This window comes from Jaculus jaculus, chromosome 13 (genome assembly GCF_020740685.1).
Source record: "Jaculus jaculus isolate mJacJac1 chromosome 13, mJacJac1.mat.Y.cur, whole genome shotgun sequence".
Taxonomy (NCBI): domain Eukaryota; kingdom Metazoa; phylum Chordata; class Mammalia; order Rodentia; family Dipodidae; genus Jaculus; species Jaculus jaculus.
In genome coordinates this window covers 3622570-3634003 of record NC_059114.1, presented here as the reverse complement: position 1 = coordinate 3634003, position 11434 = coordinate 3622570, and the positions used below count along the sequence as shown (strand labels likewise).

Genomic DNA, 11434 nt, shown 5'->3' with positions numbered 1-11434 from the left:
GTGTAGGGAATTTTGAAATTTTTAGGTTTTTTTGAGGTGTAACAAACACAACTCTGGATCCGAGAGGACACTGTGCGGCTGCCAGCGAGGCGGGCTGGACAGCGCACCAATCAGGGCGCAGCTCCGCCCTATATAAGCGGGCGGGCGCAGCGCCGCGGCCCGAGTCCCGGCCAGTGCCTGCGCGCTTTTCGGCTCGAGTGTCTGGTTTCCCCGTGCGCCCACCTCCTCCTCGTCCGTCATGTCCGAGACCGCGCCTGCCGCACCCGCTGCCCCGGCCCCCGCCGAGAAGACCCCGGTCAAGAAGAAGGCTCGCAAGGCCTCTTCGGGTGCCGCTAAGCGCAAGCCCGCGGGTCCCCCCGTGTCCGAGCTGCTGGTCAAGGCCGTGGGCGCGTCCAAGGAGCGCAGCGGGGTGTCGCTGGCCGCGCTCAAGAAGGCGCTGGCGGCCGCCGGCTACGACGTGGAGAAGAACAACAGCCGCATCAAGCTGGGGCTCAAGAGCCTGGTGAGCAAGGGCACCCTGGTGCAGACCAAGGGCACCGGCGCCTCCGGCTCCTTCAAGCTCAACAAGAAGGCTGCGGCGGGCGAGGCCAAGCCCAAGGCCAAGAAAGCCGGCGCCGCCAAGGCCAAGAAGCCCGCGGGCGCGGCCAAGAAGCCCAAGAAAGCCACGGGCGCCGCCACCCCCAAGAAAGCTGCCAAGAAGACCCCGAAGAAACCTAAGAAGCCCTCGGCAAGTGCTGCAGCCAAGAAACCAAAAAGCCCCAAAAAGGCAAAAGCAGCGAAGCCGAAAAAGGCTCCCAAGAGCCCGGCTAAGGCTAAGGCGGTGAAGCCCAAGGCTGCTAAACCCAAGAGCGCCAAGCCTAAGGCTGCGAAGCCGAAGAAGGCAGCGGCCAAGAAGAAGTAAAGTTCCTTTGGCCAGCCGCTCAGAAGCCCAACAACCCAAAGGCTCTTTTCAGAGCCACCCACTGATCTCGTGAAAAGAGCTGTTGCACTTTGAAGGGGGGTGTGGCTGTGGTGGACGTGATACCGGGAGGGGGCGGGCTTTCTCCACGAGACGCGGGGAAAGGGGTGTTGCATGGCCTTGGGACAACTTAAGTTTTTTAGCAGCATCGCTACGGGTGTGATCGAAATGTGCTCGAAAGGCATCCGCTTTTAGCCCCATGTGACTAGTAGTTTACGGTCCACCGCCGTCACCAAAAGGTGGAGTGTGCACAAAATGCGCTTGATTCTGTAGACGTATGCACATTCAGCTTGGTCCGCGAACTACTCAGCCACCCGTAAGGTATGTGTCAACGCAGAAAACTTTTGGGTTCTATACTAAGCACATAGCAATCCTGTTTGGAAAGCTATTTACAGTAGCTTTGGGTAGCCTAGTTTGTGCGTCCTGATTGGGCGAAAGTGGGGCAACTGGGTGGCCAATGACAAAGTAAACTTAAGTGTCGTTTACATACGTGTCTGTGACGACACTGCAACCAATCCAATCTTGAAGGGGATCTTATTTGAATACCTCATTTGAATACCACATCTATAAAGGGATGTGACGTATGGGATGGGCGGGGAGAGATTATTTTGTCCCAGTGTTCTCCCTGTGATTCAGTGTAGGCTTTCTAATTTTGTACCACAGTAATGAGCAATGAGTAATGAGGTGCTGAAGCAGGTGCACCCCGACACGAGCATCTCGTCCAAGGCCATGGGCATCATGAACTCGTTCGTGAACGACATCTTCGAGCGCATCGCGGGCGAGGCGTCGCGCCTGGCGCACTACAACAAGCGCTCGACCATCACGTCGCGGGAGATCCAGACGGCCGTGCGCCTGCTGCTGCCCGGGGAGCTGGCCAAGCACGCTGTCCGAGGGCACCAAGGCCGTCACCAAGTACACCAGCTCCAAGTAGACGCCGCGCGCCAGCGCTCCCTCCGCCCGCCCACAAAGGCTCTTTCTGAACTATGCATGCTTACAAATGAGTTGTAATTCTTTTCAAAGTGTTCAGTGAGCATTCCTATTAAACGTACGCTACCATCTTAACACAGCTTTTTGGACACGTTCTCTAACGTGTGGTTTAGGCTGTCCTAGAGTTAGGGTACCACCTGTCTGAGTTCGGGGGTTACAAGACTGCACCCGCCTCCGCACTGATCCTTAATGTAAAATCCAAGCCTCACAGGAAATACGCATGGAGTGCAGGGAATGACAAAAGGTACCAGAAATCAATTGCTTACTAGACACCCACAGATTCTATCTATACAATAATATCAGGATCACAGAACTATATAATAACGTCATGCCGAGAGTCATGGCACACGCCTTTGATCCCAACATTCCGGGAGGCAGAGGTAAGATTACCGCGATTTTCGAGTACAGCCTGGGACTACAGAGTGAGTTCCAGGTCAGCTTGGGCTCGAGTAAGAACCTACCTCGAAAAAAGCAAAACAACATATATATGCATTAGAGGTGAACTATTCAGCATGCAGCGAGCTCTCGGTTTTGGTATTTAAGTGTCCAAGTTCAGGGAGTCGGAAAAGAATCACCCGGAGCATCAAAGTTCACCCTCCGATAATTTCATTTTGCCCAGAGCTTCTCCCTTCCCCCACCACCCATATAGATAAGTGGTATTGAAAAGGGAGCGAAGACAATGCAAGTTTTCACAGAAATGGGAAAATTTTTTGTAGCTCTTTTCATTTTAACCAATTTAGGGGGGGATGTCTCTGATTTTAGAACTCGTGCCTCGTAAGTCCAATAGACCCAAGTGGAAACGTAAAGTAGTCTTTGGGGTTTGCAAATTGTCTGCTTACGGTATCTTACTCTAAATTACTTAGTGCACAATTTGCATTGCAGTTTTTAATGCCTTCCGGGAGTCCGGCATCTTGACGCATGCGCTGTGATTGATCCCAGCACTGAGGACTCTAGAATGAGAAGTGAGCTGGAAATGCAGGGTGGCATTTTCCTGAGGTAGAGATATAAATAATCTAAGGCGAGAGGGAGGCCGGGAAGGGGCGTGGCTAGGAGAAAAGGAAACTATGAGGTTTCTCAAAAGCCTTTGGAATTTAAGACTGCACTGCTGGGGTGGACAATTCCGGTGGAAGATGATCACCTGAGAGGAAGGAAGGAATTTAGACATTCCTGTCATTGTGCCTTACAGATAATGGGGTTTAGATAAGGTTGGATAGATTTTGTAGAATATGACTACTTTGGTACCTATATGAACAACTAAAGACTCTGATAATTTTTTAAAATATTTTTATTAATTTGCAAGCAGAGAATGAGAATGAGTCTCTTGCCACTGCAATTGAACTTAAGATGCATGCATCACTTCGTACATCTGGCTTTATGTGGCTTGTCTGGGAAATTGCCCACCAGGCTGTGAGCCTTTGCAAGCAAATGCCTTTAACCACTGAGCCATATCTCTAGCCCCAAACTCTTGATAATTGAGAATAAAAAATTAAAGCAATGAAAATAACTTAGTAAGACAGTTGGGTCCAGGGACTAAGCCAAGTACAGCTGACTTTCGCCCACACTTAATAAGGACCAACTTTGAGGGTGTTTTTACATCAGGCCTGGCAGTGGGAAGGACCCTGGAAAGGAGCCCTTTCCTTACCTGTCTGTCCCTGAAGCTGATGACGAGTCAGAAGTGCGCCCTCCTCCCCACACCTCAGGGACCAGGCACCCTCACTTACCAGTAGTGCTTGTGAATACACAGAAAGCATCGACTCTTTGCTTTGTGCTGAGCAGGCTGTGTCATTGTCACTGGACTTTGCACAAGTCAGCCTTGGGTACTTCCGAGTTCCCCAGCACCCATACCTCAGAGAACCAAAGTAGCTAAACTGAGAGTTTAATTCAGGGATGCTAAACCGGTTTTGTGCCCCTGGTAGAAGCCGTAGGAATAATCAGTATGTACTCTTAGAACTATAGCATGGAGAGATGGCTCCGTGGTGAAGGCACTTGTCTACAAAGCCCAAGGACACTGGTTTGATTCCGCAATACCCATCTAAAGCCAGATGTGTAAAACCAGATGCCCCAAGTGGTGCATGCATCGGGAGTTTGTTTGCACTGGCTAGATGTCTTGGCGCTTCCTTTCTCTCTCTGCAAATAAATAAATATTTAAAATAAATAAATAGGGCTGGAGAGATGGCTTGGCAGTTAAGGTGCTTGCCTGCAAACCCTAAGGACCCAGGTTCAATTCTCCAGTGCCAACATAAGCCAAATGCACAAGGTGGTACATGTGTCTGCAGTGGCTAGTGGCCCTGACATGACTGCTCTCACTCACTCTCTCTCTCTCTCAAATAAAATAATTAATTAACTAATAAAATAAATAGAATTTAAAATAAATAAGTAAAACGTCTGTGGCTGTAAATTTTCTAGGATTATGCCATATTAGAAATAAAGGAGACCCTGTAGCACTGGAGTTTGAATTTCCACAGATCTGAAACACCTCTTTAGTAAGCTAATGATTTATGGTGCTAAATGAAATGAATTTAGAAATAAATCACAAGTGTGACAAAAAGCAGGCTATCTCATTTCGTGGTGCATAATTAAACTTTATAGAGTCCCAACAAATATAACAGTTGCCATAGCATGAGTGAGGATATAACTGAGCAATGAATTATTTACAAACACTTTGTATCCAGCCAAGCGAAGCAAATGCTATTAATTCTAATCAATATTCAATGGGTTGTCTTTTATTGCATGTGACATACTTTATTGACAAAATAAAATGTTTAGCATTCTTTCTAGTAGCTTTGTTAGATGTCTTTATTATCCCATAATTTACTACAATCACAGAAAATACTCCACGTTGACAAGCACCATGTCTTCAGTATCTCCTTCCTTCCTTTCCACAGAAATAGCTTTAACCATTTATGATTTATGGTACTTCCATGTGTCATGTGTCTGTAGTGTGTTTTTTTTTTTTCATTTATTTGCATGAAAGAGAAATAGTTGGGCATGCTGTTGCAAATGAACTCCAGACACATGTGCCACTTCATGTGGTTTTGTGGAGTCCAACACAGGCCGTGAATCTTTGCAAGTGATCACTTTTAACCAGAGTCATCCTCCCAGCCCAGTGTGGTATTTCGTAGTTTATAATCTTCTCCTTCACGCTGTTAGTTGGTGGGAATAGTTTGTGGATTTGGTCCTCCTTGCTGTCATCTAATTCTTCTCTTTTAGCCTGACATGCAGGTAATTCACTAATGTTAACTCATACTTCCATTCCTAAACCTCTGCCACGCAAGAGCTGGGATTGAAGGCATGTTCCGCCATGCCTGGCTCTTCCTCATGAGCCTTCAGTCAGTACACGCTTAGATGTTTAAAGGGGTGTATTAGTCAGGGTTCTCTAGAGGAACAGAATTACTAGAATGAATTATTTTATAAAGGGAATTTATTGGATTAGCTTACAGTAGTCCAATAGCAGTTGCAGGCCTGAGAATCACCAAACCTGGTAGCTGCTCAGTCCACGTGGCCAGATGCCTCAGCAGTCCCAACCGGCACTGCAGATGGTGCCGGAAAACCTGGAGGCCTCCTGAGGAGCCGCTGGGTTTCGATCCACGTGGGTCTTCAGTTGATGTTGGTCTTTAGTCTGCACTGGTCTTCAATCCACGCTAGAAGGTAGGGAGCAGCTCCCGCAGCCAAGTGGAAGGAAGGAAGGAAAAAAGGGAACTCTTCTACCCAGAGCTTCCTTATATCAAGTCCCTCTCTGAGCAGGGACCGCCCACTCTGGGGGAAGGGCTCACCCTGGGAGAAAGACCTCCTCCTTTAGTTGATCCTTCCTAGAAGCAGCATGTGGATTACTAAACAGATCAAGTTGACAACACCTTAACTATCACAAGGGGCAAAGAGAAGGATGGAAGAGGGAGAGAACAGATGCTCCAGGGCAACCAGCCAAACGCAAACGAACCCCAGGCACATGTGCCACCTTGTTCACCTCCAACCCCTCAACCACCCTCCTTTTTTTTCCATAAGATAATTTGTGGGCTGTTGCAGTCAGGTTCACATTGATGAAAGAAATCACAAACCAAGAGCAGCTTGTGGAAAAAATATATATATATATGTTTCTTTTGCCTTATAGAGCCAAGGGGTAAGGCCCATGATGGCAGAGAAAATGATGGCATGAGCAGAGGGTGGACATCACCCCCTGTCCAACATCAGGTGGACAACAGAAACAGGAGAGTGTGCCAAACACCAGTAAGGGGAAACTGGCTATAACACCCATAAGCCCACCCCCAATAATACCCTGCCTCTGGGAGGCATTAATTCCCATATATCCATCAGCTGGGAACCTAGCATTCATAACACCTACGTTTATGGTGGACACCTGAATCAAAACAGCACATTCCTTCCCTAGCCTCCATAGCTGATAAGCTGTTATCCATACATGATATAAATTACAGTGCATTCAGTATTTCTTTTTTTTTTTTTTGAGGTAGGGTCTCATTCTAGTTCAGGCTGACCTGGAATTCACTATGTAGTCTCAGGGTGGCCTCGAACTCACGACAAACCTCCTACCTCTGCCTGCCAAGTGCTTGGATTAAAGGTGTGCACCACCACACCCAGCTTGTTTTTTTTTTTTTCCTAATGTAATTTTTTTTGTGTTTTTTTTCTTTTTTTTCTTTTTTCTTTCGAGGTAGGGACTCACTCTGGTCTAGGCTGACCTGGAATAAACTCTGTAGTCTCAGGGTGGCCTTGAACTCACAGTGATCCTCCTACCTCTGCCTCCCGAGTGCTGGGATTAAAGGCGTGCGCCACCACACCGGCTTTTTCCTAATGTAATTTTTTTAATTATTTATTTATTTATTTGAGAGCGATAGACACAAAGAGAAAGACAGATAGAGGGAGAGAGAGAGAATGGACGTGCCAGGGCTTCCAGCCACTGCAAACGAACTCCAGACGCGTGCGCCCCCTTGTGCATCTGGCTAACGTGGGACCTGGGGAACCGAGCCTCGAACTGGGGTCCTTAGGCTTCACAGGCAAGCGCTTAACCGCTAAGACATTTCTCCAGCCCCCTAATGTAATTTTTTATTAACAACTTCCATAATTGCAAACAATATCCCATGGTAATTCCATCCTTCCCTCCACTTACCTCTTTGAAACTCCACTGTCCATCATATCTCCTCCCCCTCTCAATTAGTCTCTTGTTTATTTTGATGTCATGATTTTTTTTTTTTTTATTATGATGGTCTTGTGTAGGTAGTGTCAGGCACTGTGAGGTCATTGATACCCAGGCCATTTTGTGTCTGGAGAAGCATGTTGTAAGGAGTCCTACCTTTTCTTCAGATCTTAAATTCTTTCTGATCCAAGATCTTTTAACTATGCCATAATAAAAAAAAACTCCAAAATATCCATAATGGCACAGAATAAACATTCACACTGAAAAAGATGGCATTGGTCATAGCAAAAAAAATATTCAGCCAATACAAGATTTAAAACAACCAGGGAAAACATCAAATTCTGTAGCTTCAAGTCCAACAACCCTACTCAGTGACACATCACCAAGTCAGATAATTCTAACCAGCAAGTCTCTTTAGTTCGATTTCCATCCCTTCAGCTAGGCTACGCACAGTCCTGGAAAACTTCATCCTGGGCTGGCAGCTCTCCTTAGCAGCCGTCTCATGGACCCAGCATCTCCACTGGATCTCCACTGCTACCCACTGTCCATCCTCACGGCCTCCATCAGGTCTCCATGCAGGCATCCAACAAACCTACCTCACGCTGCCCATGGTCATTTCCAAGACACAAGACTGTATTGCAAACTCAATGACCCTCTCTTTCCTGCATTTCTTATACTCCATAATACCAGGTAGGGTACCAATTTGTTAATCCAGGGGGGAATAAAGCAGACTTTGAAAAACAGGACATTCCTTAAGCATCATTCAGGCCCCTTCAAAAGAGTCTACATTCTTCCTGTTACCCCAGCAGGTCAGCTGGCCCAATCTCAAAGGTTGTAATCTCTCAATTGCAGCTGAACAGACAGCAGTTTTGGCCCAAAGATTTCTTTCTGTGCCATATCCCCTTACTCACACCAGTCCGTTTCTACACAGTACAATCCTGCAGAACTTCTCAGGACAGGGGCATAACAGCAAACCTCTTACACAAACTGCTTCAAACCCAGTCCAGGCAAAGCTTTTTCTTACCCTCATAAGTCAAATCTCACAGTCCATAGTTTTTACTGCAGTCAGGCCTTTCAACTCTGACGAGAATAGTCCATCAAGCTGTACTTATAATACTGCAAGGTGTCTCTTAGGCTAAGGTTTTAAATCCTTCCACATTCCTCTGCAAAATCAGCTCCAAAACACCAAAGTCACGCAGTCAGGTGTCTAGCAGCAACCCCACACCTCGGTTCCACTGTACTGTTGCAGCCAGGTTCTCATTGCTGGCAGAAATCACCCAACCAAGAGAAGCTTGTGGGAAAAAAAGAAGTTTATTTTGTCTTATAGAGTCAAGGGGGCATAAGCAGAGGATGGACATCACCCCTGGCCAACATAAGGTAGACATAAGGAGAGTGTGCCAAACACTGGCACCTGGAAGCCTCAGAAGAATCGGACTTTCCAGTGTGCCCACGGCTACTCGGTTGGCGAGTGAGAGGTCACCTGGGCTATGTGACATGCTGAGTCAAAAACCGGCTTTTGAAAAGGAATTATGAGGTGGAGAGATGACTCAGGGATTAAAGGTGCTTGCCTGCAAAGCTTGATGGTCCTGGTTCAATTCCCCAGTTTCCTCATAAAACCAGATGCACAAAGTGGCACATACATCTTGAGTTCACTTACAGTGGCATGAGGCCCTGGCATGCTCATTCTCTCTCATTCTCTCTCTCTCTCTCTCTCTCTCTCTCTCTCTCTCTCTCTCTCCCTCCCTCAAATAAAAATATCTTAAAAATAATTTTTAAAAATTATAAAGAGATTACTGAATTCTGTCCAAATTCTCTGATAAGCTGTATCATGATTATGGGAGTGTTTATTAGTTGATTCATTCAAGAGACTGGCACTAAGTGTCCTGGGGACGTATGCATCTTGAGTTTGTTTGTAGTGGTTTGAGGTCCTGACATTCCCATTCTTTCTCTATCTCCATCTCTCTCAAATAAATAAATAAGCTAAATATTTGGGTTTGGTCCTTGACCTCCTGCCACATCCCACCACAGTGTGACAGCTAATGGCCGAATCAGCCAGTGTCTCCAGGCCTGAAAAGGTGTCTCACATTTGCAAATCTGTAAGCAAGTGAATGGGCTTGTGCTCCCATGAGGACTGCCATTAATCTGTGGGGGGCGGGGGAGGGGAATCTCTACTTCTGAGTGACAAAAAGGGATATTATTATCATTGTGATAGAGTGATATAAGAGTCTATAAAACTTCCCTTACATTTCACAGGGGTCTACAAAACTAGATTTAGAGTGGATAGAAGGACAAATAGAACTCAATTAAAGCCAGTTTACAAACAAGCTGGATAGTGTGGTGTGGATGTAATCCCAGCACTCAGGAGACTCAAGCAGGAGAACTGCTGAGAGTTTGAGGCAGCCAAGGCTATATGGAAAGATTATGTAAGATAAATGAGCATTAATTAATTTAAAATTAACAAAGTATTATGCACAAATTTAATATTTATTACAAGAGACCTGTGAAAACCAGTGGAGACAGGAGAAAAAATACAGAACTTTTTTTATAATAATTTCTCTTTATTTTATTTATTTATTTGTAAGGGGAGAGAGAGAGAGAGAGAATGGGTGCCCCAGGGCCTCTAGACACTGCAAATGAACTCCAGATGCAGCCACCCCCTTGTGCACCTGGCTTATGTGGCTTCATGGACGAAGGTCTCAAACAAATTGTCATTCCTGGGCACCGACAAAAGATGACATAATACATGTGGAGAACTGGACACCAGGAAAACCCCCAAGCCTTGACTTAGGGACTTTTTGCTAAGACTTGATTACAAACACATGAATGACTGCTTGCAGGTTTGACCTTGAGTCTTGTCTGTTGTACACAGAAATGGCATTGCCCAAAGTTCCCACCATGAATGAATAGCATTAGTGCACTGTCTGGGGCATTCCTGATCCCTGTTAAATAATGATGCTTTAAGCAGGTGTGTCATTCCTACAACCTAGAGGTTATCTCCCAGCCGAGGAAAGAAGGTATACACTCCAGATGACAATCCTTTACTACGCACGGTTCAAAATGTTGTTCTTTTCTAGGCTAGAGAGATGGGTCAGTTGGGAGGTGCCTGTCTTACGAGCATGAGAACCTGAGTTCGAGCCCCAGAACACCCAGAAAGTATCAGCTGCTATGTCACCTGCTCCCAATCCCAGTGCTGAGGAAATGGAGGCAGGAGGATGCCTAGGACTTGCTGACCACCCAGTCTAGCCTGATTGGCAAGCTCCAAGCCAATGAGAACTCCTAACTAAAAAAAAAACCAATGTGGCCGGATATGGTGTTGCCCACCTTTAATCCTAGCACTCAGGAGGCAGAGGTAGGAGGATGGTCATGAGACTACAATTCTCCACAATCCTTCTCAGCCTCTTGAGTTCTGGGATTACTCTCTCTATCCCCTTCCCATTTTCCTCTCCCTTCTTTCCAACTAGGAGAGACTGTTTTTTGTAGTCTGTGGAAATAAAAACCTCAACAGGCCCCGGGCCTCCCTTGGTCTACACTTCCTGACTTCCTGCTCTGTGAGGGAAATGGTGGGGAACCTGCCTTTCCCTTTTCCGGCCCTGGGCCTCTGGGCTCAGTGGAAAAAAGGGACATTTTCTTTCAGGCACAGCAGCACTTACTAAAGTGACTTTTCCTTCTGTGAACCCTAAAAGCTTCTTCATGGGCAGGAAACGGGAATGAGGGAAATTGGTTTTCAGAGTCTGGTTTATAAATGTAGTTGTAATCTCAGCAGGGACAGGAAGACGGCTAATTCCAGGCTAGCCTGGGCTACGCAATGCGTGCCAGGCACCGATAGTGAGACCCTATCTCAAAACAACAATTATGGAAAGAAAGAAGAACGGAAGGGAGGGAGGGAGGCAGGGAAAGAATAAAGGAACAGGACTAGAGGACTCATCAGTTAAAGGTGCTTGCTAAGCCTGCTGCCTGGGCTTCCATTCCCCAATACCCGATAAGCCAGAAGCACCAGGTGGCGCATGCATCTGCAGTTCATTTGTAACAGCAAGAGGCCCTGGCATGTCCATACTGTCTCTGTCTGTCTCTCCCTCTCATAAGTAGAAAGAAGGGGGGCTGTGCGTGGTGACACACGCCTTTAGTCCCAGCCCTGGGGAGGCAGAGGTTGGAGGATTACCATGAGTTCAAGGCCACCCTGAGACTACATAGTGAATTCCAGGTCAGCCTGGGCTAGAGCGAGACCCTACCTTGAAAAACCAAGAAAAAAGAAAAATAAGAAAGAAGGAAGGAGGGATGGATGGAAATGGAAGGAAGGAAGGAAGGAAGGGAGGGAGAAAGGGAAGGAGAGGGGACAAGAACAA

At 46.7% G+C, this 11434-nt stretch overlaps 1 protein-coding gene and 1 pseudogene across 1 annotated transcript; both read left to right on the top strand.

Moving 5' to 3' along the window:
- The first annotated feature begins 228 nt into the window (after positions 1-228).
- Positions 229-1043, top strand: H1-4 (H1.4 linker histone, cluster member). The gene has a single exon (XM_012951784.2). The coding sequence runs from the start codon at positions 239-241 to the stop codon at positions 899-901; it is 663 nt and encodes a 220-aa protein (XP_012807238.1). The 5' UTR covers positions 229-238; the 3' UTR covers positions 902-1043.
- A 77-nt stretch (positions 1044-1120) lies between these two features.
- Positions 1121-2020, top strand: LOC105944934 (annotated as a pseudogene).
- Positions 2021-11434: the final 9414 nt, after the last annotated feature.